At 32.3% G+C, this 26,967-nt stretch overlaps 1 protein-coding gene across 2 annotated transcripts in view; it reads left to right on the top strand.

Annotated features, from left to right (window-relative positions):
• Window positions 1-8,601, top strand: part of LOC142228004 (putative cytochrome P450 313a4) — a 30,452-nt gene extending 21,851 nt beyond the window's left edge. For both annotated transcript variants that reach the window (XM_075298273.1, XM_075298274.1), the window contains 5 exons: window positions 1,070-1,139; window positions 7,127-7,259; window positions 7,490-7,642; window positions 7,720-8,155; window positions 8,228-8,601. In XM_075298273.1, the coding sequence (XP_075154388.1) occupies window positions 1,070-1,139; window positions 7,127-7,259; window positions 7,490-7,642; window positions 7,720-8,155; window positions 8,228-8,403 (968 nt within the window). In that variant the 3' untranslated portion in view covers window positions 8,404-8,601. The remainder of the gene's footprint in view (window positions 1-1,069; window positions 1,140-7,126; window positions 7,260-7,489; window positions 7,643-7,719; window positions 8,156-8,227) is intronic.
• Window positions 8,602-26,967: the final 18,366 nt, after the last annotated feature.

Genomic DNA, 26,967 nt, shown 5'->3' on the forward strand with positions numbered 1-26,967 from the left:
ATATATATACTTTATATAGTCGGAAATCGATATTTCGATGTGTTACAAACGGAATGACTAACTTATTATACCCCCGTCACCATTCTATGGTGGTGGGTATAAAAAGTACTAAATTTTGAACACAAACTTTGGAAACTTTCGCGCCTCTGTTAAAGTATCTAAACTAGGACCAGTTTTATTTACAGTAATGAAACGATTTTTTTATTAAAAAAATTAGACCTTCAATTAACTGAAATATTTATTCTTTAGACTTAAGATAAAAACGCTTCAAATATAGGCTAATACATATTTAGAGGATTTTGCATCTTTTATTTAAAGTTTTTTTGGAATTAAGAAAACATTTTGTACTTCGAAGTATACGTTATAATTTCGATTTTTAAACTGGTTTGTTGCTTGTACATGAGTACCTTTATTAATAAACTGCGAAAAAAGAATGAAAATAAATGAGATCTGTATCCTAATTTTAATTTTATTGGTCCTTGATTTAAGATCAGATAGGTCGCTTAAAAATGTCTTTATTTTAAAGAAGCCGCATCTTTGGCTCGGAATCAATTCCAAAATCCTTAAGAGAACGTCAAAATTACACTTTTTTTGAGTATAGGTTCTATAACATTAAAATTAGGATACAAATTTCATTTCGCGAATTTTTATTCCCCTTTTGCAATTCATTAACAAAGTGTATAAATAAATTTTTTAATTTCAAAAACAAAAAAAAAATAAAATTAAAGATCAAACTCCTTAAAATAACTATTACGCTATATTTGAACCTTTTAATCCAAAGATTCAATATTTCAGTTAAGTTAAAAATTATTATATGCTTTTCTTTACTTTAAGGAAAATTTGCTTACATACAACATTAACTAAAGGACAAGATCCGTGTCCTAAATTTAAATACAAAATTCTTAAAACAAAGATAATGGACTTTCTTTTAATTAAAATTTCTCTATTTTAAAGAAATTTGTCCTTAATATTGTGTAAATTACGTGTTCTAAAATTAGATATAAGGTCTATATTTTTTCAGTATATTTACATGATTTAATAGAATTTTTTTATTACTTATTATATACAGCGACAATAACTGGTAGAGATTTGGACAAAGCCAACGTGGATATCACGGACTCTGCTAAGAAAATTTCAGAGTAAGTATTTAGGTTAGTTAAGATATAGTGGCAGCCCGTTTTTTGAGGCGGGGCCCGACTTTACCTTGCACCACTTTGTAGAACTAAATTTTCGATACCATATCACATCCGTCAAATGTGTTGAGGGCCATATATAAAGTTTTGTCCCAAATACATACATTTGAATATCACTCGATCTGGAAAGAATTTGATAGACTTCTACAAAATCTATAGACTCAAAATTTAAGTCGGCTAATTCACTAGGGTGGAACACAATGTTAGTAAAAAATAATACTCTGTTCCACAGTGTGGCGCAGGGTATAAATATGGGAAACATTTAAATCTGAAGCAATTTTAAGGAAACTTCGCAAAAGTTTATTTATGATTTATCGCTCGATATATATGTATTAGAAGTTTAGGAAAATTAGAGTCATTTTTACAACTTTTCGACTAAGCAGGGGCGATTTTACATGGAAAATGTTGCTATTTTCTCCATTTTTGTAGAAATCGGAAAAATATATATATGGGAGCTATATCTAAATCTGAACCGATTTCAACCAAATTTGGCACGCATAGCTACAATGATAAGTCTACTCCCTGTGCAAAATGTCAATTAAATCGGAGTAAAAGATTGGCCACTGTGGTCATATGAGTGTAAATCGGGCGAACGATATATATGGGAGCTATATCTAAATCTGAACCGATTTCAATAAAATTTGGCACACTTGACTACACTACTAATTGTACTCCTAGTGCAAAATTTCAACCAAATTGGGGTAAAACTCTGGCTTCTGGGACCGTATTAGTCCATATCGGGCGAAAGATATATATGGGAGCTATATCTAAATCTGAACCGATTTCAATAAAATTTGGCACACTTGACTACAGTACTAATTGGTTTTCTCGTGCAAAATTTTAAGCAAATTAGGGTAAAACTCTAGCTTCTGGGGCCATATAAGTCCATGCGAAATATATATATGGGAGCTATATCTAAATCTGAACCGATTTCTTCCAAAATCAATAGGGATCTATTCTAAGCCAAAACACATACTTGTGCCAAATTTGAAGTCGATTGGACTAAAACTGCGACCTAGACTTTGATTACAAAAATGTGTTCACGGACAGACGGACATCGCTATATCGACTCAAGAGCCCACCCAGAGCATTTTTCCCAACGACACCATGTGTCTATCTCGTCCCCTTCTGGGTGTTGCAAACATATGCACTAACTTATAATACCACGTTCCACAGTGTGGCACAGGGTATAATAATGTGAGAATTAGAGATGATTAACGATCCGTTCATGAAAGTGAATCGACACCATTTTTGCCGAAATCAGAAAAAACGTACATAATTATATATAGCCCCCATATAAACCGATCCCCGTATTTGACTTGCGGAGCCTCTAAGAGAAGCAAAGTTCATCCGATTCGACTGAAATTTGCTACATGGTGTTAGTATATGGTCTCTAACAACCATGCAAAAATTGGTCCATATCGGTCCGTAATTGTATATAGCCCCCATATAAACCGATCCCCAGATTTGGCTTGCGGAGCCTCTAAGGGAAGCAAATTTCCTCCGATCTGGCCGAAATATGGTACATGGTGTTAGTATGGTGTTTTATAAATGAAATTTTCAATTCCAGTTTCGAAGTATATAAAACGACTGTTTTAAGGGATAAAAGTTTCCAAAAGTTACTCTCTATGTGCAAATGATTATAATAATTTCATCTTGGAAAACATTTTTATTTATAATTATATATATAATTCTTGAAAAAATTACAAAGTTAATATTTGTAATATTAACGAAACGTGTTTCATTAATGTAACGAAAAACCAAAACACAAAATTGTCTTTTAACGATTGATTTCGTTGTATTAACGATCACTTTCGTTCTTATAACGAAAAATGTCGTAATATTAACGAATAATAATCAACGAAGCCCGTTCGTTAATAGTACGAAACATTTTTCTACAAGTGTACAAAGGACAGGTGAAACGACCGGTTTGAGACCAGTCCCAAGAACTGAAGGGTTGTTTGTTGGTTTCACAAATGTGTTTCTGTTTGTTTATGTGTATGTTCCGGGTAAGCTCGGAAATGGCTGACCCGATTTACGTGAAATTTGTAGAAAACGTGGAGAAAGGTTGTCTCTGAACGACAAACCCCAAATTTTTTGTCAATATTTGATCGGGGAAGTGGTTGTCCTTTTTATAAACCAATAGAGCAAAATATAAACTTCTCCAATTTACTTGACGTTTAGAGAGAGAGTAATTGTTAAAAAACAAAATTTTTGTTGCTTATTAACAAACGCTAACAAGTCACAAATTTTATTGAAGACACCAATAAATTTGTTATAGGTTCTTAAATAGACGTTTAACAAACCATATACAAATGTTTTCGTTCAAATTCCAAAATATTTGTATATACTTGTTTTTATACCCTCCATCATAGGATGGGGGTATATTAACTTTGTCACACCGTTTGTAACATATCGAAATATTGCTCTAAGACCCCATAAAGTATATATATTCTGGGTCGTGGTGAAATTCTGAGTCGATCTAAGCATGTCCGTCCGTCCGTTCGTCCGTCCGTTCGTCCGTCCGTCTGTTGAAATCACGCTAACTTCCGAACGAAACAAGCTATGGTGTTGGTATATGGTCTCTAACGACCATGCAGAAATTGGTCCACAACGGTCCATAATTATATATAGCCCCCATATAAACCGATCCCCAGATTTGGGTTGCGGAGCCTCAAAGAGAAGAAAATTTCATCCGATCCGGCTGAAATTTGGTACATGATGTTGATATATGGTCTCTAACAACCATGCAAAAATTGGTCCATATCGGTCCTTAATTATATATAGCCCCCATATAAACCGATCCCCAGATTTGGCTTGCGAAGTCTCCAAGAGAAGCAAATTTCATCCAATCCGGCTGTAATTTGGAACATAGTGTTAGTATATGATCATTAACAACCGTGCCTGAATTGGTCCATATCGGTTCATAATTATATATAGCCCCCATATAAAACATTCTCCAGATTTGACCTCCGGAGCCTCTTGGAGGAGCAAAATTCATCCGATCCGGTTCAAATTAGGCACGTGGTGTTAGTATATGGTCGCTAACAACCATACCAAAATTGGTCCAATCACACAAAAATTGGTCCATATCGGTTCATAATCATGGTTGCCACTAGAGCCAAAAATAATCTACCAAAATTTTATTTCTATAGAAAATTTTGTCAAAATTTTATTTCTATAGAAAATTTTGTCAAAATTTTATTTCTAGAGAAAATTTTGTTAAAATTTTATTCGGTTCATAATAAATTTTTCATCATTGTAAAAATTTTATTTCTATAGAAAATTTTGTCAAAATTTTATTAATATAGAAAATTTTGTCAAAATTTTATTTCTATAGAAAATTTTGTTCAAATTTTATTCGGTTCATAATCGTGGTTGCCACTCGAGCCAAAAATCATCTACCAAGATTTTATTTCTATAGAAAATTTTGTCAAAAGTTTATTTCTATAGAAAATTTTGTTAAAATTTTATTTCTGTAGAAATTTTTGTCAAAATTTTCTTTCTATAGAAAATTTTGTCAAAATTTTTATTTCTATAAAAAATTTTGTGAAAATTTTATTTCTATAGAAAATTTTGTTAAAATTTTATTTCTGTAGAAAATTTTGTCAAAATTGTATGTCTACTTTGTCAAACTGAACTATATACGTATTGGATTGATCTTTTTATACCCTCCATCATAGGATGGGGGTATATTAACTTTGTCATTCCGTTTGTAACACATCGAAATATTGCTCTAAGACCCCATAAAGTATATATATGCTGGGTCGTGGTGAAATTCTGAGTCGATCTAAGCATGTCCGTCCGTCTGTTGAAATCACGCTAACTTCCGAACGAAACAAGCTATCGACTTGAAACTTGGCACAAGTAGTTGTTATCGATGTAGGTCGGATGGTATTAAAAATGGGCCATATCGGTCCACTTTTACGTATAGCCCCCATATAAAGGGACCCTCAGATTTGGCTTGTGGAGCCTCTAACAGAAGCATATTTCATCCGATCCGGCTGAAATTTGGTATATGGTGTTGGTATATGGTCTCTAATAACCATGCAAAAATTGGTCCACATCGGTTCATAATTATATATAGCCCCCATATAAACCGATCCCCAGATTTGGTTTGCGGAGCCTCAAAGAGAAGAAAATTTCATCCGATCCGGCTGAAATTTGGTACATGATGTTGATATATGGTCTCTAACAACCATGCAAAAATTGGTCCATATCGGTCCTTAATTATATATAGCCCCCATATAAACCGATCCCCAGATTTGGATTTTGGAGCCTCTAAGAGAAGCATATTTCATCCGATACGGCTGAAATTTGGTACATGGTGTTGGTATATGGTCTCTAACAATCATGCAAAAATTGGTCCACGTCGGTCCATAATTATATATAGCCCCCATATAAACCGATCCCCAGATTTGGCTTGCGGAGCCTCAAAGAGAAGCAAATTTCATCCGATACGGCTGAAATTTGGTACATGGTTTTGGTATATGGTCTCTAACAATCATGCAAAAATTGGTCCATATCGGTCCTTAATTATATATAGCCCCCATATAAACCGATCCCCAGATTTGGCTTGTGGAGCCTCTAAGAGAAGCATATTTCATCCGATACGGCTGAAATTTGGTACATGGTGTTGATATATGGTCTCTAACAATCATGCAAAAATTGGTCCACATCGGTCCTTAATTATATATAGACCCCATATAAACCGATCTCCAGATTTGTCTTGAGAAGCCTCAAAGAGGAGCAAATTGCATCCGATCCGGCTGAAATTTGGTACATGGTATTGGTGTATGGTCTCTAACAACCATGCAAAAATTGGTCCACATCGGTTCATAATTATATATAGCCCCCATATAAACCGATCCCCAGATTTGGCTTGCGAAGTCTCCAAGAGAAGCAAATTTCATCCAATCCGGTTGTAATTTGGAACATGATGTTAGTATATGATCATTAACAACCGTGCCTGAATTGGTCCATATCGGTTCATAATTATATATAGCCCCCATATAAAACATTCTCCAGATTTGACCTCCGGAGCCTCTTGGAGGAGCAAAATTCATCCGATCCGGTTCAAATTAGACACGTGGTGTTAGTATATGGTCGCTAACAACCATACCAAAATTGGTCCAATCACACAAAAATTGGTCCATATCGGTTCATAATCATGGTTGCCACTAGAGCCAAAAATAATCTACCAAAATTTTATTTCTATAGAAAATTTTGTCAAAATTTTATTTCTATAGAAAATTTTGTCAAAATTTTATTTCTAGAGAAAATTTTGTTAAAATTTTATTCGGTTCATAATAAAATTTTCATCATTGTCAAAATTTTATTTCTATAGAAAATTTTGTCAAAATTTTATTTCTATAGAAAATTTTGTTCAAATTTTATTCGGTTCATAATCGTGGTTGCCACACGAGCCAAAAATCATCTACCAAGATTTTATTTCTATAGAAAATTTTGTCAAAAGTTTATTTCTATAGAAAATTTTGTTAAAATTTTATTTCTGTAGAAATTTTTGTCAAAATTTTCTTTCTATAGAAAATTGTGTCAAAATTTTTATTTCTATAAAAAATTTTGTGAAAATTTTATTTCTATAGAAAATTTTGTTAAAATTTTATTTCTGTAGAAAATTTTGTCAAAATTGTATGTCTACTTTGTCAAACTGACACGTATGGACTTACATACAATTTAGAAGATGGTGTTAGGAGGTTTTAAGATACCTTGTCATCGGCAAGCGTTACCGCAACTTAAGTAATTCGATTGTGGATGGCAGTGTTCAGATGAAGTTTCTACGCAATCCATGATGGAGGGTACATAAGCTTCGGCCTGGCCGAACTTACGGCCGTATGTGCTTGTTATTTTATTTATTCTTTATTATTTTATTTGACTTTTTTATTTATTTTTTATTTTTTCTTCTTGAACAGAGCATTAGAATTCTCTTCAGAATTTACGAGTAATTTTATTTATTTACTACCAATAACTCGATTATTTGCCCGAATGACAACATACAAAGAAGCTTGGGCCTTCATGGCTTTTTTGGACAGTCTTTTGACGGAGGTATGTGCAATTACTTACCCATTAAATATTTATTGTAGGTTTTAAAACTGTAAAAACAAGACAAGAAATAAGTAAAATTTTACTTATAAATAAAAACAATATTTGGTATATACAACAAGGAAGGCTCAAAATTGAATATCGATTCTCTAAAAATGAAATTCGCTAATTAAGTCGCTCTATCAGATTGACTGTTTTGCCTACCTTTTGTTACATTTTGTAATACGTTTCAGAGCTTATACACTTATAAAGAACGCCGTGGAATAGATCCCAGTTTTTTGGATAGTATACATAACATTTTGCTAGAAACCATAGATGGAGCCATAAAAGAAAAAATCCTAAGCGAAGATGAAGGAATGGGAGTGATACGCCATGTTTTATTTGGTGTAGGTTGATGAATATTTTGATATTTGTAAAAAAAAAAAAGAAAAATCTTTTAATTTTTTTGGACTTCATTTTGTAGGCCTTCGAAACGAGCTCGTCTACCACCTACAATACTTTACTTTTACTAGCAATGCATCCGGAGATCCAGCAACGTGCCTATGAAGAAATTTGCGACGTATTTCACGAAGATGACGAGGGAAATTTTACCGTGACCTATGACCACTTAAGTAAATTGCCTTACCTTGGCATGATTGCAAATGAGGCCATGCGACTTTGGCCAGTGGTACCACAAGCCGGCCGCAAGTTAGAAGGTGGAAGTCTGAAACTTAGTAGTGGCGTTGTTTTGCCAGAAGGTCTTAATATTTTGATCGATATGTACAGTCTTCATCGTAACAAAGAGATTTGGGGCAATGATGCGGATAAATTTAATCCAGACCATTTTTTGCCCAGCAATAATGAGACGAGGCATCCATATGCCTTTTTGCCATTTACAAAAGGCAATCGTTTTTGCATAGGTAAATTCTACGGGAAATAAAAATAAAAACAAAATAGTTATTTTGTTTTATATATATATTTTTTGTTTATAGGAATGCGATATGGGGAAATTAATGTTAAGCTAACTTTGGCCAGATTACTGAAGCGCTATAAATTTTCCACAACTGCAAAATTAGATGATATCCAGTTTGAAAATCATATTGTCATGCAAATATTGAACCATCCAGAAGTGACAGTGCAAAAAAGAGAAAGACTTAAGACCCAGTAAGAAATGCAAAGCCGAACTGAGCATGTCTTTGAAGAATAGTTCCAATATTATTAGAAACACAAAAACACACAGCGTGATTTGCCATATTTAGAAAATAGTAGTGATTGATATAAACAAAATCGACTATGACTTTGGTATAAAATGTTTTCTTTTTTTATTAATTTATATTTATTGTTAATATATATTTTGTAAGATTTATATATGTTTTTTTTTTTTTGAAAAAATTAAAAAAACAAGTATATACGGCCGTAAGTTCGGCCAGGCCGAATCTTATGCACCCTCCACCATGGAATGCATAGAAACTGGTACTAAAGACTGTCATCCACAATCGAATTACTTGGGTTGCGGTAACACTTGCCGATGGCAAGGTAACTTAAAACTTCTTTACCCCGTCTTCTCAATTTTAAGTTAGTCCATACGTGGTATATATTAAACAAAAAAGGCCTATTAAATACGTATATAACTCAGCTTGACAAAACTTTCTATAGAAATAAAATTTTGACAAAATTTTCTATAGTAATAAAATCATGACAAAATTTTCTACAGAAATAATATTTTGACAAAATTTTCTATAGAAATAAAATCTTGACAAAATTTTGTATAGTAGTAAAATTTTGACAAAATTTTATACAGAAATAAAATTTTGACAAAATTTTCTATAAATATAAAATCTTCATAAAATTTTGTATAGTAATAACATTTTGACAAAATTTTCTATAGAAATAAAATTTTGACAAAATTTTCTATAAAAATAAAATCTTGACAAAATTTTCTATAAAAATAAAATCTTGACAAAATTTTCTATAGTAATAAAATTTTGACAAAATTTTCTATAAAAATAAAATCTTGACAAAATTTTCTATAGAAATAAAACTTTGACAAAATATTCTATAAAAATAATATCTTGACAAAATTTTCTATAGAAATAAAACTTTGACAAAATATTCTATAAAAATAATATCTTGACAAAATTTTCTATAGAAATAAAATTTTGACAAAATTTCTATAAAAATAAAATCTTGAAAAAATTTTGTACAGTGATAACATTTTGACAAAATTGTCTTTAAAAATAAAATCTTGAAAAAAATTTTGTAAAGTAATAAAATTTTTACAAAATTTTCTATAGAAATAAAATCTTAAGAAATGTTGTATAGTTATAAAATTTTGAAAAATTTTCTATAGAAATAAAATCTTCACAAAATGTTGTATAGTTATAAAATTTTCACAAAATTTTCTATAGAAATAATATTTTGACAAAATTCTCTATAGAAATAAAATCTTGGCAAAATTTTGTATAGTAGTAAAATTTTGACAAAATTTTTTATAGAAATAAAATTTTGACAACATTTTCTATAGAATTAATAGTTTGACCAAATTTTCTATAAAAATAAAATCTTGAAAAAATTTTGTACAGTTATAAAATTTCACAAAATTTTCTATAGAAATAATATTTTGACAAAATTTTCTACAGAAATAAAATCTTGGCAAAATTTTGTATAGTAGTCAAATTTTGACAAAATGTTCTATAGAAATAAAATTTTGACAAAATTTTCTATAAACAAAAAGTGAAAAAATTTTGTATAGTAATAACATTTTGACAAAATTTTCTATAAAAATAAAATCTTGAAAAAATTTTGTACAGTGATAAAATTTTGACAAAATTTTCTATAGAAATAATATTTCGACAAAATTTTCTATAGTAATAAAATTTTGACAAAACTTTCTATAGTAATAAAATTTTGACAAAATTTTCTATAAAAATAAAATCTTAAAAAATTTTGTATAGTGATAAAATTTTGACAAAATTTTCTACAGAAATAATATTTTGACAAAATTTTCTATAGAAATAAAATCTTGACAAAATTTTGTATAGTAGCAACATTTTGACAAAATTTTCTATAGAAATAAAATTTTGACAAAATTTTCTACAGAAATAATATTTTGACAAAATTTTCTATAGAAATAAAATCTTGACAAAATTTTGTATAGTAGCAACATTTTGACAAAATTTTCTATAGAATAAAATTTAGAAATAAAATCTTGACAACATTTTCTATATAAATAAAATTTTGACAAAATTTTCTATAAAAATAAAATCTTGAAAAAATGTTGTACAGTCATAATATTTTGACAAAATTTTCTATAGAAATAATATTTTGACAACATTTTCTATAGAAATAAAATCTTGGCAAAATTTTAACAAAATTTTCTATAGAAATAAAATTTTGACAAAATTTTCTATAGTAATAAAATTTTGACAAAATTTTCTATATTAATAAAATATTGGCAAAATTTGCTATAGACCGATATGGACCAATTTTGGTATGATTGTTAGCGGCCATATACTAGCGCAATGTAACAAATTTCACCACATACCTCATTTCAACCGAATCGGATGAATTTTGCTCCTCCAAGAAACTCCGGATGTCAAATCTGGGGATCGGTTTATATGGGGGCTTATATAATTATAGACAAATATGGACCAATTTTTGCATGGTTGTTAGAGACAATATACTAACACCACGTACCAAATTTCAATCAGATCGGATGAATTTTGCTCCTTCTACAGGCTCTGGAGTTCAAATCTGGGGATCGTTTTATATGGGGGCTATATTATGGACCGATATGAACCAATTTGTGCATGATTGTTAGAAACACTATACTAACAACGTACCAAATTTCAAGCAGATTGGATGAAATTCTTGCGTGGTTATTAAACACCATATACTAACACCACGTACCAAATTTCAACCGGATCGGATGAACTTCGCTCCTCCAAGAGGCTCCGGAGTTCAAAAAGTCTAAAGTCGGGCGGGGCCGACTATATTATACCCTGCACCACTTTGTAGATCTAAATTTTCGATACCATATCACATTCGTCAAATGTGATGGGGGCTATATATAAAGGTTTGTCCCAAATACATACATTTAAATATCACTCGATCTGGACAGAATTTGATAGACTTTACAAAATCTATAGACTCAAAATTTAAGTCGGCTAATGCACTAGGGTGGAACACAATATTAGTAAAAAAATATGTGAAACATTTAAATCTGAAGCAATTTTACGGAAACTTTGCAAAAGTTTACTTATGATTTATCGCTCGATATATATGTATTAGAAGTTTAGGAAAATTAGAGTTATTTTTACAACTTTTCGATTAAGAAGTGGCGATTTTACAAGGAAAATGTTGGTATTTTGACCATTTTTGTCGAAATCAGAAGAACATATATATGGGAGCTATATCTAAATCTGAACCGATTTCAATCAAATTTGGCACACATCACTATATTACTAATTGTACTCCTAGTGGAAAATATCAACCAAATTGGGCCAAAAACTGGCTTCTGAGACCATATAAGTCCATATCGGGCGAAAAATATATATGGAAGCTATATCTAAATCTGAACCGATTTCTTCCAAAATCAATAGGGTTCTATTCTGACCCAAATTAGGAACATGTGCCAAATTTGGACCTAGACTTAGATCACAAAAATCTGTTCACAGACAGACGGACGGCTTCTGGCTTCTGGGTCCATATAAGGGCATATCAGGCGAATGATATATATGGCAGCTATATCTAAATCTGAATCGATTTCAACCAAATTTGGCACGCATACCTACATTGCTAAATCTACTCCCTGTGCAAAATTTCAACCAAATTGGGCCAAAACTCTGGCTTTTAAGACCATATTAGTCCATATCGGGCGAAAGATATATATGGGAGCTATATCTAAATCTGAACCGATTTCAATCAAATTTTGCACATTTGACTATACTACTAATTGTACTCCTAGTGCAAAATTTCAACCAAATTGCGCCAAAAATCTGGCTTCTGGGACCATATAAGTCCATATCGGGCGAAAGATATATATGGGAGCTATATCTAAATCTGAACCGATTTCTTCCAAAATCAATAGGGTTCTATTCTGACCCAAATTAGGAACATGTGCCAAATTTGAAGGCGATTGGACTTAAATTGCGACCTAGACTTTGATCACAAAAATGTGTTCACAGACAGACGGACGGACGGACGGACGGACGGACAGACGGACATGGTTACATCGACTCAAGGACCCACCCTGAGCATTATTGCCAAAGACACCATGTGTCTATCTCGTCTCCTTCTGGGTGTTACAAACATATGCACTAACTTATAATACCCTGTTCCACAGTGTGGCGCAGGGTATAAAAAGAAGAAATCGCACAATTAATTTGGGTAATAAATCCAAATTCGTGAAAATCAGGCAATATTATTATGTAATAGTTACATATAGGTCTAAATACCATGGGATAATACTTAAAAATTTGAAACTTGAGTAGCATTGTTTAATAAACAAGTATGTTATGGTCAAATTTGGGAAAATCTATATGGGAACTATATCTAAATCTGAACCGATTTGGACGATATTTCGGAGGTTTGGTTTATATTACAGGAGATTTGCTTGTGCTAAATTTGAGTAAGATCGGTTGATGAACGAGGCCACTAGGTCAAAAATAACGTTATTAGGGACACATTTTTGAAAACCGGGTGCTACATATATATATGGAAGCTATATCTAAATCTGAACCGATATGGATGATATTTTGTATATATACCCCCATATAAACCGATCATCCGATTCCTGCTTTGATTTTGGAGCCTCTTAAACAAATAAATTAATACAAACTTTATATGAAATAGACTCAATAAAACAAGAAACTGTAACTCATCGATATTTCGACGAGTTACAAACGGAATGACAAACTTATTATACCCTAATCTATGATGCACTGAAAAAACAGTGAACCCACCAGAAGAAAACTTTCGGTTAATTTTAGAAAATTTTGAATATTTGTAGAAAATTTGAACTAAACAGTATTACAAACGTTGGCATCACGCCGATGTCATAAAAGTAAGTAAATATTTTTCTACAAATTCAAGAAAATTTATTAGACATAACTAAGTTTTTTTCAGTTTTTAAAGAAAATTTTGTAGTTGGAAGGAAAAACTTGGAGTTCAAAATTGCAAGAATGTCTTTAGTGACATACGAAGTTCATGATGGACGCATTTTTGGTAAAATTTACAAATTTAAAGAAATTCTGAACTATTTTGTGGAAGACACGAATTTAGTTAATCTTTATGCTTCATTTGAGTAAATTTTTTTCCCTCGATTTTAGTTAATTTAACTAACGTACCCAAAAACTTATTAGAGTAAAGGAAACTTTCTCCAAACATAATAATTCCATGAACTAAAATAAAGTTAAATTGGCATTAGTGAAGTAGAGAGTTCACTTTTTTTTTGAGTGTGGTGGGTATAAAAAGAGTATGTTTTAGCAAATCCATTAAAAATTCTCTATGGACATTAAATTTACGGCCTCAAATTTAAATAGCTGTGATTTTTTGACTTCTTCTAAGAAATACGTACGTAAACATATGTTCGTTTACCGACATTCGCTATTGTTGTATTTATATCACTATATATCATTTATATCACGAATATATCATATCACTTGCAGTGATCGCACTTTCAAGCTAGGTTTACTAAGCCCAACCTTTGCATACATTATTGAAATTAATATTTATACCCACCGCCATAGAATGGTGATGGGGGTATAAGATGTTTGTCATTCCGTTTGTAACACAACGAAATGTCGATTTCCGATTATTTAGAGTATATATTTACTTGACCAGGAAAAATTCTACGATTTTTCAACCATGTCCTTCTCTCTGTCCGTCTGTCCTGTAATCACGCTACAGCCTTCAATAATGGCACCAAATGTCCCGAAACTTAAACTAAAATTCAATTCAAATAATGGTGTTAAAAAAAATCTTCAGAATTTAGATTTCAAATTACGGCGTTATTTCATCATTTTGTTGCACATTTACACGAGGTTTATAAGATACCTCTAATACTCAAAGAAAACTGGCTCTTATAAATTCACACTGTGGAACAGGGAATTATAAGTTAGTGCATATGTTTGCAACACCCAGAAGAAAACGAGATAGACACATGGTGTCTTTGGCAAAAATGCTCAGGGTGGGCTCCTGAGTCCATATAGCCATGTCCGTCTGTCCATGAACACATTTTTGTAGTCAAAGTCTAGGTCGCAGTTTTAGTCCAATCGACTTCAAATTTGGCACAAGTATGTCCTTTGGCTCAGAATAGAACCCTATTGATTTTGGAAGAAATCGGTTCAGATTTAGATATAGCTCCCATATATATATATTTCACTCGATATGGCCCCAGAAGCCAGAGTTTTACCCTAATTTGTTAAAAATTTTGCGCAAGAAGAACAATTAGTACTATAGTGAAGTGTGCCAAATTTTATTGAAATCGGTTCAGATTTAGATATAGCTCCCATATATATATTTCGCCCGATGTGGACTTATATGGCCCCAGAAGCCAGAGTTTTACCCTAATTTGTTTAAAATTTTGCGCAAGAAGAACAATTAGTACTATAGTGAAGCGTGCCAAATTTTATTGAAATCGGTTCAGATTTAGATATAGCTCCCATATATATCGTTCGCCCGATTTACACTCATATGACCACAGAGGCCAATTTTTAACTCCGATTTAGTTGAAATGTTGCACAAGGAGTAGAATTAGCATTGTAGCTATGCGTGCCAAATTTGGTTGACATCGGATCATATTTAGATATAGCTCCCATATATAGCCTTCGGCCGATTTAAACTCATATGACCACGGAGGCCAATTTTTTCTCCGATTTAGTTGAAATTTTGCACCGGGAGTAGAACTAGCATTGTAGCTATGCGTGCCAAATTTGGTTGAAATCGGTTCAGATTTAGATATAGCTCCCAAATATATGGTTTTCTGATTTCGACAAAAATGGTCAAAATACCAACATTTCCCTTGTAAAATCACCACTGCTTAGTCGAAAAGTTGTAAAAATTACTCTAATTTTCCTAAAGTTCTAATACATATATATCGAGCGATAAGTCATAAATAAACTTTTGCGAAGTTTCCTTAAAATTGCTTCAGAGGTAAATGTTTCCCATATTTATACCCTTCACCACTACTGTGGTACAAGGTATACTAAGTTTGTACATTTGTATGTAACGCCAAGAAGGAGTAATCATAGACCAACCTTTTAGTATACGGATCGGCTTAGAATTAAATTCTGAGTCGATTTAGCGATGTCCGTCTGTCCGTCTGTCTGTCTGTCTGTCTGTCTGTTGATGTATTTTTGTGTGCAAAGTACAGCTCGCAGTTTTAGTCCGATTGTCCTAAAATTTGGTATAGGGTCCTGTTTCGGCTCAAAGACGATCCCTATTGATTTTGGAAAAAATCGGTTCAGATTTAGATATAGCTGCCATATATATTTTTCACCGATCTGGTCTTTATTGGCGTGTACATCAACCGATCTTCCTCAAATTCCGTACATCCGAATATTTTATGGGTCTCGAAAAACTCGCAAAATATCAGCCAAATCGGTTCAGATTTAGATATAGCTCCCATATATAGCTTTCGCCCGATTTACACTCATTTGCCCACAGAGGCCAATTTTTTGCTCCGAGTTAGTTGAAATTTTGCATAGGGAGTAGAATTAGCATTGTAGCTATACGTGCCAAATTTGGTTGAAATCGGTTCAGATTTAGATATAGCTCCCATATATAGCTTTCGCCCGATTTACACTCATTTGCCCACAGAGGCCAATTTTTTGCTCCGAGTTAGTTGAAATTTTGCACAGGGAGTAGAATTAGCATTGTTGCTATGCGTGCCAAATTTGATTGAAATCGGTTCAGATTTAGATATAGCTCCCATATATATGGTTTTCTGAATGGTCAAAATACCAACATTTTCCTTGTAAAATCGCCACTGTTTAGTCGAAAAGTTGTAAAAATGGCTCTAATTTTCCTAAACTTCTAATACATATATATCGAGCGATAAATCATAAGTAAACTTTTGCGAAGTTTCCGTAAAATTGCTTCAGATTTAAATGTTTCACATATTTTTTTACTAATATTGTGTTCCACCCTAGTGCATTAGCCGACTTAAATTTTGAGTCTATAGATTTTGTAAAGTCTATCAAATTCTGTCCAGATCGAGTGATATTTAAATGTATGTATTTGGGACAAACCTTTATATATAGCCCCCAACACATTTGACGGATGTGATATGGTATCGAAAATTTAGATCTACAAAGTGGTGCAGGGTATAATATAGTCGGCCACGCCCGACTTTAGACTTTCCTTACTTGTTTTTTACTAAAATTGTGTTCCACCCTAGTGCATTAGCCAACTTAAATTTTGAGTCTATAGATTTTGTAGAAGTCTATCAAATTCTGTCCAGATCGAGTGATATTTAAATGTATGTATTTGGGACAAACCTTTATATATAGCCCCCATCACATTTGACGGATGTGATATGGTATCGAAAATTTAGATCTACAAAGTGGTGCAGGGTATAATATAGTCGGCCCGCTCGACTTTAGACTTTCCTTACTTGTTATACACACCACCATAAAATGGTGACGGGGTATAATAAGTTTGTCATTCCGTTTGTAACACATCGAAATATCGATTTCCGACTATATAAAGTATATATATTCTTGATCAGGGAGAAATTCTAAGACGATATAAGCATGTCCGTCTGTCCGTCTGTCCGTCTGTCTGTCTGTCTGTCTGTCTGTCTGTTGTAATCACGCTACAGCCTTCAATAATGGCGCCATCGTCCCGAAATTTGGCACAGATTAGTTTTTTTGTTTGTAGGCAAGTCAAGTTCGAAGATGGGCTATATCGGTCCAAGTTTTGATATAGCCCCCATATAGACCTATCTCCCGATTTTGCTTCTTTGGCGTCTAGAAACAGTATTTTCTATCCCATTTGTCTGAAATTGAAAATCTAGAGGTATTTTAGGACCATAAGGAGGTGTGCCGAAAATGATCCGCATCGGTCCATGTTTTGATATAGCCCCCATATATACCGATCTCCCGATTTTGCTTCTTGGGCGTCTAGAAACTATATTTACCATCCGCATTGCCTGAAATTCTTGAGCTACAATAAACTGTATTTATTACATGATTTGCCTGAAATTCGAAATCTAGAGGTATTTTTAGGCCAAAAATAAGAGTGCCGAAATTGAGGTATATCGGCCCCTTTTTTGGTATAACCCCCATATAGACTGATCTCTCGATTTTTACTTCTTGGGCGTCTAGAGACTATATTTTCTGGCCGATTTGTTTGAAATTTAAAATCTGGAGGTATTTTAAGATCACAAATATGTGAGTAGTAAATGGTGCCTATCGGTCCATGTTTTGGTACACCGAAAGAATTCTCTTCGTTAATTTTACGAAGAATTCTTCATTGACTATTCTCCCTGAATTCTTCATTAAAATAACGAAATTTTCATTCATTTTCGTAAATTTTACGAAGAACATTTTACGAATATACGAAACTTCTACAAAACATTCTACATTAACTTTTCTTCGTAAAAAGTTCGTACTTTTAACGAAACTTTCTTCACATTTCATGAATTTTGTGAAGAAGTTTTTACGAATATTTTACGAAACTTTCTGCGTTAAAATTTCTTCATAAAAAGTACGAAACATTTTCTTTGAAATAACGAAGAAGTTTCATTGAAGTTGTAAAATTTCCGTTCGCGGCATTAAATTGTCTTTTATAATGTGCTTGAGTGCATTCCTTAATTCTATTTTTTTATGCAAGTCTATGCTACTTCTCATTTGGGTGATAGCGCGCTATGAATAAAAGTGAAGCAATGAAACTAAAAATTATTCAAAAACATAAGATGTAAAGTAGTGATGTCATTTTTCACACTTGCAACTACAACCAAATGCACTTTCGACTATAAATTTTTTTTTCTAAAAGTTCGAACATTTTTCAGAAAAAAGTACGAAAGTTTTTCATAAAAAGTACGAACATATTTCATAAAAACTACGAAAATTTTTCATAAAAAGTACGAAACATTTTCATAAAAAGAACGAAATTGTTTCATAAAAAGTACGAAGATTTTTCATAAAAAGTACGAAGATTCTTCATAAAAAGTACGAATTTTTTTCATACAAACTACGAAAATTTTGGAAGAACTTTTCTTCGTAAAAAGTACGAAATATTTCGTACTTTTAATGAAAAGTTTCTTTGGTTGTAAAACAATGACAAATTTCGTACTTTTAACGAAATTTTTCGTTCTTTTTACGAAGAAAATTCTTTCGGTGTAGTGAAATATAGGGTTCATTTTTTCTGAGTGTAAGTACCTTTATTAATAAACCGCGAAAACAGAATGAAATTTTGATAAATGAGATCTGTATCCTAATTTTAATTTTATTGCTCCTAAATTTAAAGCCAGATAGGTCGCTAACAAAATTTCTTTATTTTAAAGAAGCCGCATCTTTGGCTCGGAATCAATACCAAAATCCTTAAGGGAAGGTCAAACTCTTTGGATCCAAGTAATCTTTTTTTTTTGAGTGTAGAGAAGTTTTGAAAGACACAAAAATGTCACCAGCATTACTGAGGTGGGATAAACCAACGCTGAAATCTTTTTGGTGTTCGGTCAAAGCAGGAATCGAACCAACTACCTTGTGTAGGCAAGGCGGACATGCTAACCATTGCACCACGGTGGCTACCTATTACACAGAAAAAAATTTCACGAAAAATTTTCCAATTAAAATTTTAATTGAGTTTGAAAAAATATTCAATTAAAAATTTAATTGCATCGACAAATTTTTAATTGAAACAAAAATCAATCATCACAATTATTAGTTTTTCAATTAATTGTTTAATTGGATCAATTAATTGTTTAATTGGATCAATTAATTTTTTAATTGACCTTCAATTAATTTTTCATCATTTCTGTGATTAAAGGCATTTCAATTAAAAAATTAATTGGATCAATTAATTTCGTGATTGAATAAGAAAAAAAAATGTGTGTACAAGTTAGTGCATATGTTTACAACACCCAGAAGGAGACGAGATAGACATGTGGTGCCTTTGGCAATATTACTCGGGGCCGATCCCTGAGTCGATCTAGCCATGTCCGTCTGTCTGTGAACACATTTTTGTAATCAAAGTTTAGGTTGCAATTTTAGTCCAATCGACATCATATTTGGCACAAGTATGTACTTTGGGTCAGAATATAACCCTATTGATTTTGGAAGAAATCGGTTCAGTTTTAGATATAGCTCCCAAATATATCTTTCGCCCGATATCTACTAATATGGCCCCAGAAGCCAGACTTTCAGCCTGCTTTACTTTAAATTTTGGCCAAAGAATGCAATAGAAAATGTCGTAAAATGTGCAGAATTTGGTTAAAATCGGTTCAGATTTAAATATAGCTCCCATATATCTACACGCAAAAAAAATAATTCTTTCCTCCCAAACGAAACTTTAGACAAACAAAGTTCGTTTCTCATTTGCTGTAAGGAAGTGTATTTGGAAGAAAAGTATATACTTTTTGTGATAAACGTTTATTCTTTTCCAGGAAGTAAAAACAATTTCATAAAGACAAACTCAAAAAAATTGTTTTCTTGCTAATTCCATTTTCCCTCACATCGTTCTCACATCCACGAGGTTTTTTAATTCTTAACACCTTTTCCTGTAATACCAACAATGTAGAAGCAATTATATGATTTTATAAATTTTTAAATTTTTTTTACCTTTCGCCTGAACGGAGAATCGAACCGCGGACCATGCACTTTGTTAGCCAACACACTAACCACACAGAAAAAAATTTCACGAAAATTTTTCCAATTAAAATCTTAATTGAGTTTTAAAAAATATTCAATTAAAAATTTAATTGATTCAACAAATTTTTTAATTGAAATAAAAATCAATCACACAAATTAATAGTATCAATTAAATATTTAATTGGATCAATTAATTTTTTAATTGACTGTCAATTAATTTTTTAATTGATACTATAATTTCTGTGATTGAAGACATTTCAATTAAAAAATTAATTGGATCAATTAATTTCGTGATTGAATCAGAAAATTTTTTTTGTGTGCACTGTTATGGTCATCAATAGATAAATATCCATATCAGTTATATTTATATAGCATAGCTTGCGGCGCCCACGAACCGAATAAACAAAGTTTATTTAACAGAAACAAACATCTAGTTTGGCACCGTGGAGCAGTGGTTGCTACGTCCGACTTGCATGCCAAGGGTCGTGGGTTCGATCCCTTTTTTTACATATATTCCAGATATGTTCGGAAGATTCCGAAAAAATGTTCAACATTACATTGTAGTATATTAAATTTTGAACTGTAAAATGTGTATTATTAAAGACCTAAAGTCAGAAAAGAACAGTGTTTGATACACACAAAAAAATTTTTTTCTGATTCAATCACGAAATTAATTGATCCAATTAATTTTTTAATTGAAATGTCTTCAATCACGAAAATGATAGTATCAATCACAGTTTTAATTGGGCATAGAAAAAATTCTTGATTAAAATATTGATTGATGTCATTAGCAATTTTCAATTAATTTTTTAATTGATTCAATTAAAAATTTAATTGATTTTGAATGCAAACCCCAATTAATTTTTTATTTAAAAAGGTAACTATTTTCAATTACTTTCTGAATTGGTTTAGAGTTTTTATGTGGATTAAGAAATGTTCATCACTTTTTTTAACTGACTTAGTCTTCCGAATTTGATTAAAAAGTTAATTGTATCAATTAATTTTTTAATTAAAAATTTTAAAATTTTCAATCATTGACTTAATTAACTTTATGTTCTATCTTGATTAAAAAGTTAATTGTATCAATTAATTTGTAGAAGGAGGGAATAGCTCCTTGGGAGGAAGAAGGTATTCACCCTTCTCAAATTATATATTTTTTATAATAATATTTTTTTTATGTACTCAATCCTAACTGATCGATTAACGTTCTAGCTGGATTAGAGTAATATTAATATATTTTAATAGGGTAACTCCAAACCAGACGATCAACGTCTAAGATGGACAATACCAATTGTTATTTTTATTTTTCCAATTAAAGGGAAAAACAAGGTTCCGCTTAAAGTTTAATTTTTTTTTAATCTTTATTCATCGACAGTTACAGCAGAATGAAGTCAAATTATAAATGATTGTCTCTTTTATGTGATTTTACAATGAGTGAAAATAAAAATCATACTAATTCAATGCGAGAGAACAAATGGTTCAGTTATGTTGTCGAGTTAAAGAGAGTAATGATAGTTATTATGAGTGATATTATTAAGAGCAAATTGAGTAAAATTATTATAAAACGATAGTGATTTGAAATGAATGATCATTTACAGTTGCTGATAAAAGTGAGGGAATTTATGTAACAAATGATGAAATTATTAATCATAAAAATAGAATAATTGCAAAATATCAAATAATTTCGTAGAATGCACAATAATACTTGTATAAACAATAAATATAATAAAAAAATAATCATAGAAAACGTCCGCTACAAATTTATTAATTGAAAAAATATTCAACTTCAATTAACTTTTTAATTGGAAATATTTTGGTGATATTTTTTTCTGTGTATAAACGAAATGGACTGTGTTGTTGTTTCAAAAATAACTTTTTTTATTGAAAAAATAAAAATGTTGTAACAAACGATTTTTTTTTTTGGTGATAAAAGTTTAAAATTTTCGAAGCAATTCAAAAAACTCTAACAAAAGAAAAACGTTTTCGGTACACGTTTTGCAAACGTTTTTTTTCTTTGCGTGTATCGCCCCATATGCACTTATATGGCCGCAGAAGTCAGAGTTTTGCCCTGATTTGCTTTAAATTTTTATACAGGGAGTAGAATTAACGTTCTTGATATGCATGCCAATTTTTAGTTGAAATCGGTTCAGATTTAGATATCGCTCCCATCATATATATCCTTTGTCCGATTTACACTCATATGACAACAGAGGTCAAATTTGTAATCCTATTTACTTGAAATTTTGCACAGGGAGTAGAAATAACATTGTAGCTATGCATATCAAATATATCAATATATATGTATCGCCCGATTTCGATAAATGGGGTCATATTGCGTTCATTTACTAACCGATCTGCGTCAAATTTGCTACAAAATAATCCAATTGACCCCCCTTTAAGTATGCCAAATTTCATCGAAATTGGTTCAGATTTAGATATAGCTTCCATACACAGAAAAAAATATCACCAAAATATTTCCAATTAAAAAGTTAATTGAAGTTGAATTTTTTTTTTCAATTAATAAATTAATTGGTACAATTAACTTTTTAATCAAGATAGAAACATTAAGTTAATTAAGTCAATGATTGAAAATTTTAAAATTTTTAATTAAAAAGTTAATTGATACAATAAACTTTTAATCATATTCGGAAGACTAAGTCAGTTAAAAAAGTGATTAACATTTTTTTAAATTTTCAATTAAAATTTTTTTCAAACAATCAATTGTTAATCCAAATAAAAATTCTAAGCCAATTCAAAAGGTAATTGAAAATAGTTACCTTTTTTTAATTAATAAATTAATTGAGTTTTGCAATCAACATCAATTAAATTTTTAATTGAATCAATTAAAAAATTAATTGAAATTTGGTAATGAAATCAATTAATTTTTTAATCAAGATTTTTTTCTATGCCCAATTAAAACTGTGATTGATACTATCATTTTCGTGATTGAAGACATTTCAATTAAAAAATTAATTGGATCAATTAATTTCGTGATTGAATCAGAAAAAAATTTTTTTGTGTGTATATATGTATTGTCCGATTTTCCCAAATTTGGCCATAAGTACCTTATGTATCAACTGATCTTACTCAACGTTGGCCAAATCAAAGTTTTTGTAGTACTTACTATATGTGCAAAAATTGACCGAAATCGGTCCAGATTTAGCAATAGCTTCCATATATATGTATCGCCCGATTTTCGAAAATTTGGTTTTAATAGCCTTATTAAGTAACCGATCTTACTCAACTTTGGCACACAGTAACCTTCTGAGTCATCTACCAAACCTGGAAAATATCAACCAAATCGGTTCAGATATATATATAGCTCCCATATATATGTGTCACCCAATTTGGGAAAATTTGTCCCTTATAATGTTACTTTTACCATAGTGGCCTCAGTTATTAACCGATCTTACTCAACTTTAGCACACAGTAACACTCTGTGGTATCAACCAAACCTGAAAAATATCATCCAAATCGGTTCAGATTTATATATAGTTCCCATATATATACTCGCTCGATTTTCCCAAATTTGGCCATAATAACCAATTCTACTCAAGTTTCAAATTTGTATGTATTATACGATCGTATTTAGTCTTGCATGTAGCTTTTTCTACCCTCCACCAATTAACTTTGTCATTCCGTTTGTAACACATCGAAATATTGCTCTAAGACCCCATAAAGTATATTCTGGGTCGTAGTGAAATTCTGAGTCGATCTAAGCATGTCCGTCCGTCCGTCCGTCTGTTGAAATCACGCTAACTTCCGAACGAAACAAGCTATCGACTTGCAATTTGGCACAAGTAGTTGTTATTGATGTAGGTCGGATGGTATTGCAAATGGGCCATATCGGTCCACTTTTACGTATAGCCCCCTTTATAAACCGATCCCCAGATTTGGCTTGCGGAGCCTCTAAGAGAAGAAATTTCATCCAATCTGGCTGAAATGTGGTACATGGTGTTGGCATATTGTTTCGAACAACCATGCGAGACTTGGTCCACATCGGTCCATAATTATATATAGCCCCCATATAAACCGATCCCCCGATTTGGTTTGCGAATCCTTTAAGAGAAGCAAATTTCATCCGATCCGGCTGAAATTTGGTACATGGGGTCAGCATATGATCTCTAACAACCATGCAAAAATTGGTCCACAGCGGTCTATAATTATATATAGCCCCATATAAACCGATCCCAAGATTTGATGTGCGGATCCTCTAAGAGAAGCAAATTTCATCCGATCCGTCTGAAATTTGCAACATGGTATTAGTATATGGTCTCTAATAACCATGCAAAAATTGGTCCACATAGGTTCATAATTATATATAGCCCCCATATAAACCGATCGCCCGATTTGGCTTGCGGAGCCTCTAAGAGGAGCAAATTTCATCCGATCCGGCTGAAATTTGGTACATGGTGTCAGCATATGATCTCCACCAACCATGCAAAAATTGGTCCACATCGGTCCATAATTATATATAGCCCCCATATAAACCGATCCCCAGAGTTGACCTCTGGTGCCTTTTGGAGAAGCAAAATTCATCCGATCTGGTTGAAATTGGTACGTGGTATTTAACAACCATGCCAAAAGGGGTCCATATCAGTCCATTATCATATATAGCCCCCATATAAACCAATCCCGAAATTTAGTTTTGGAGTCTCTTGGAGGAGCAAATTTCATCCGAGTCATTGTGTTAGTATATGGTCGTTAACAACCATGCCTAACTAAGTCCATATCGGTCTATAGTTATATATAGCCATTCAGATAAATCGATCCCCAATCATACACAAATTGGTCCATATCAAGTTCATAATTGTATATAGCCCCCATATTTCCATTCTGGCTCTCTACGTACCGTGCAAAAGTCCATATCGATTTTCTCTTATATATACCACGTATGGAGTAACTCACAATTTAGAAAACGATGTTAAGAAGTTTTAGGATACCACAACCCAAGTAATTCGATTGTGGATGACAGTCTTTAGTATAAGTTTCTACGCAATCCATGGTGGAGGGTACATAAGATTCGGCCTGGCCGAACTTACGGCCGTTGATACTTGTTTATAATAATATTGTCCGATTTTCCCGAATTTTGATTTATTACCCACACTAATTGAGCGATTTCTTCTTCTTCGGAAATCGATATTTCGATGTGTTACAAACGGAATGACAAACTCATTATACCCTCATCTATGATGGTGGGTATAAAAAGAATATGTTTTATCAAATCCATTTAAAATGAATTTTGGACTTCTTCCTCTAAGAAAAACGTACGTAGGCATGTGTTCATTTACCGACATTCGCTATGGTTGTATTTATATCTCTATACTATGTAAGCTATACGAATATATCATATCACTTGCAGTGATCGCACTTTCAAGCTAGGTGAACAAAGACCAAAACCTTATTCACCCCATTTATTTCACATATTAAATTATTATGCATTATTGAAATTAATTAAAATATATGTATACCCACAACCATAGAATGGTGATGGGGGATATAATAGGTTTGTCATTTCGTTTGTAATACAACGAAATATCGATTTCCGACTATATAAAGTATATATATATATGTATATACTTGATCAGGGAGAAATTCTAAGACGATATAACCGATGTCCGACCGTCTGTCTATCTGTCTGTTCTGTACTGACGCTATAGCCTTCAATAATGGCGCTATCGTCCTGAAACTTGGCACAGATTCGTTTGTTGTTTGCAGGCAGGTCAAGTGAGACGATGGGCTATATCAGTTCAGGTTTTGATATAGTCCCCATATAAACCGACCTCGCGATTTGGGGTCTTGGGCTTATAGAAATCGAAGTAATTATGCAATTTGCCTGAAATTAGAAATCTAGAGGTATTTTAGAACCATAAAGAGGTGTGCCGAAAATGGTGAGTATCGGTCCTTGCTTTGGTATAGCTCCCATATAGACCGAACTCCCCATTTTACATTTTAAGCTTCTAGCATCCGTAGTTTTTATCCAATTTGCGTGAAATTGGAAATCTACTGATATTTTAACACCACAACTACACCTTAAAAAAAAGTATATACGGCCGTAAGTTCGGCCAGGCCGAATTTTATGTACCCTCCACCATGGATTGCGTAGAAACTTCTACGAAAGACTGTCATCCACAATCGAACTAATTGGGTTGTGGTATCTTAAAATTTCTTAACATCGTTTTCTAAATTGTTAGTTAGTCCATACGTGGTATATATTAGACAAAAAAGGTAACACATGTATAGGTAACTCTACAAATAATTACGAATCGATATGGACTTTTGCACGGTACGTAGAGAGCCAGAATTGAAATATGTGGTCGCTTATATGGGGGCTACATAGAATTATGAATTTGATATGGACCAATTTTTGTATGATTAGGGATCGATTTATCTGAGGGCTATATATAACTATAGACCGATATGGACCTAGTTAGGCATGGTTGTTAACGGCCATATACTAGCACAATGTACCAAATCTCAACTGACTCGGATGAAATTTGCTCCTCCAAGTGGCTCCAAAACCAAATCTCTGGATCGGTTTATATGAGGGCTATATAGATGATTATGGACTGATATGGACCACTTATGGCATATACTACCACTACGTACCAAATTTCAACCAGATCGGATGAATTTTGCTTCTCCGAAAGGTACCGGAGGTCAAATCTGGGGATCGGTTTATATGGGGGCTATATATAATTATGGACTGATATGAACCAATTCCTGCATGGTTGTTGGATACCATATTCTAACATCACGTACCAAATTTCAATTGAATCAGATGAATTTTGGTCTTCCAAAAGGCTCCGGAGGTCAAATCTGGGGATCGGTTTATATGGGGGCTATATATAATTATGGGCCGATTTCGACCAATGTTTGCATTGGTGTTTGGGGCCATATATTAACACCACGTACTAAAT

Source organism: Haematobia irritans, chromosome 3 (assembly GCF_050003625.1).
Source record: "Haematobia irritans isolate KBUSLIRL chromosome 3, ASM5000362v1, whole genome shotgun sequence".
Classification (NCBI taxonomy): Eukaryota; Metazoa; Arthropoda; class Insecta; order Diptera; family Muscidae; genus Haematobia; species Haematobia irritans.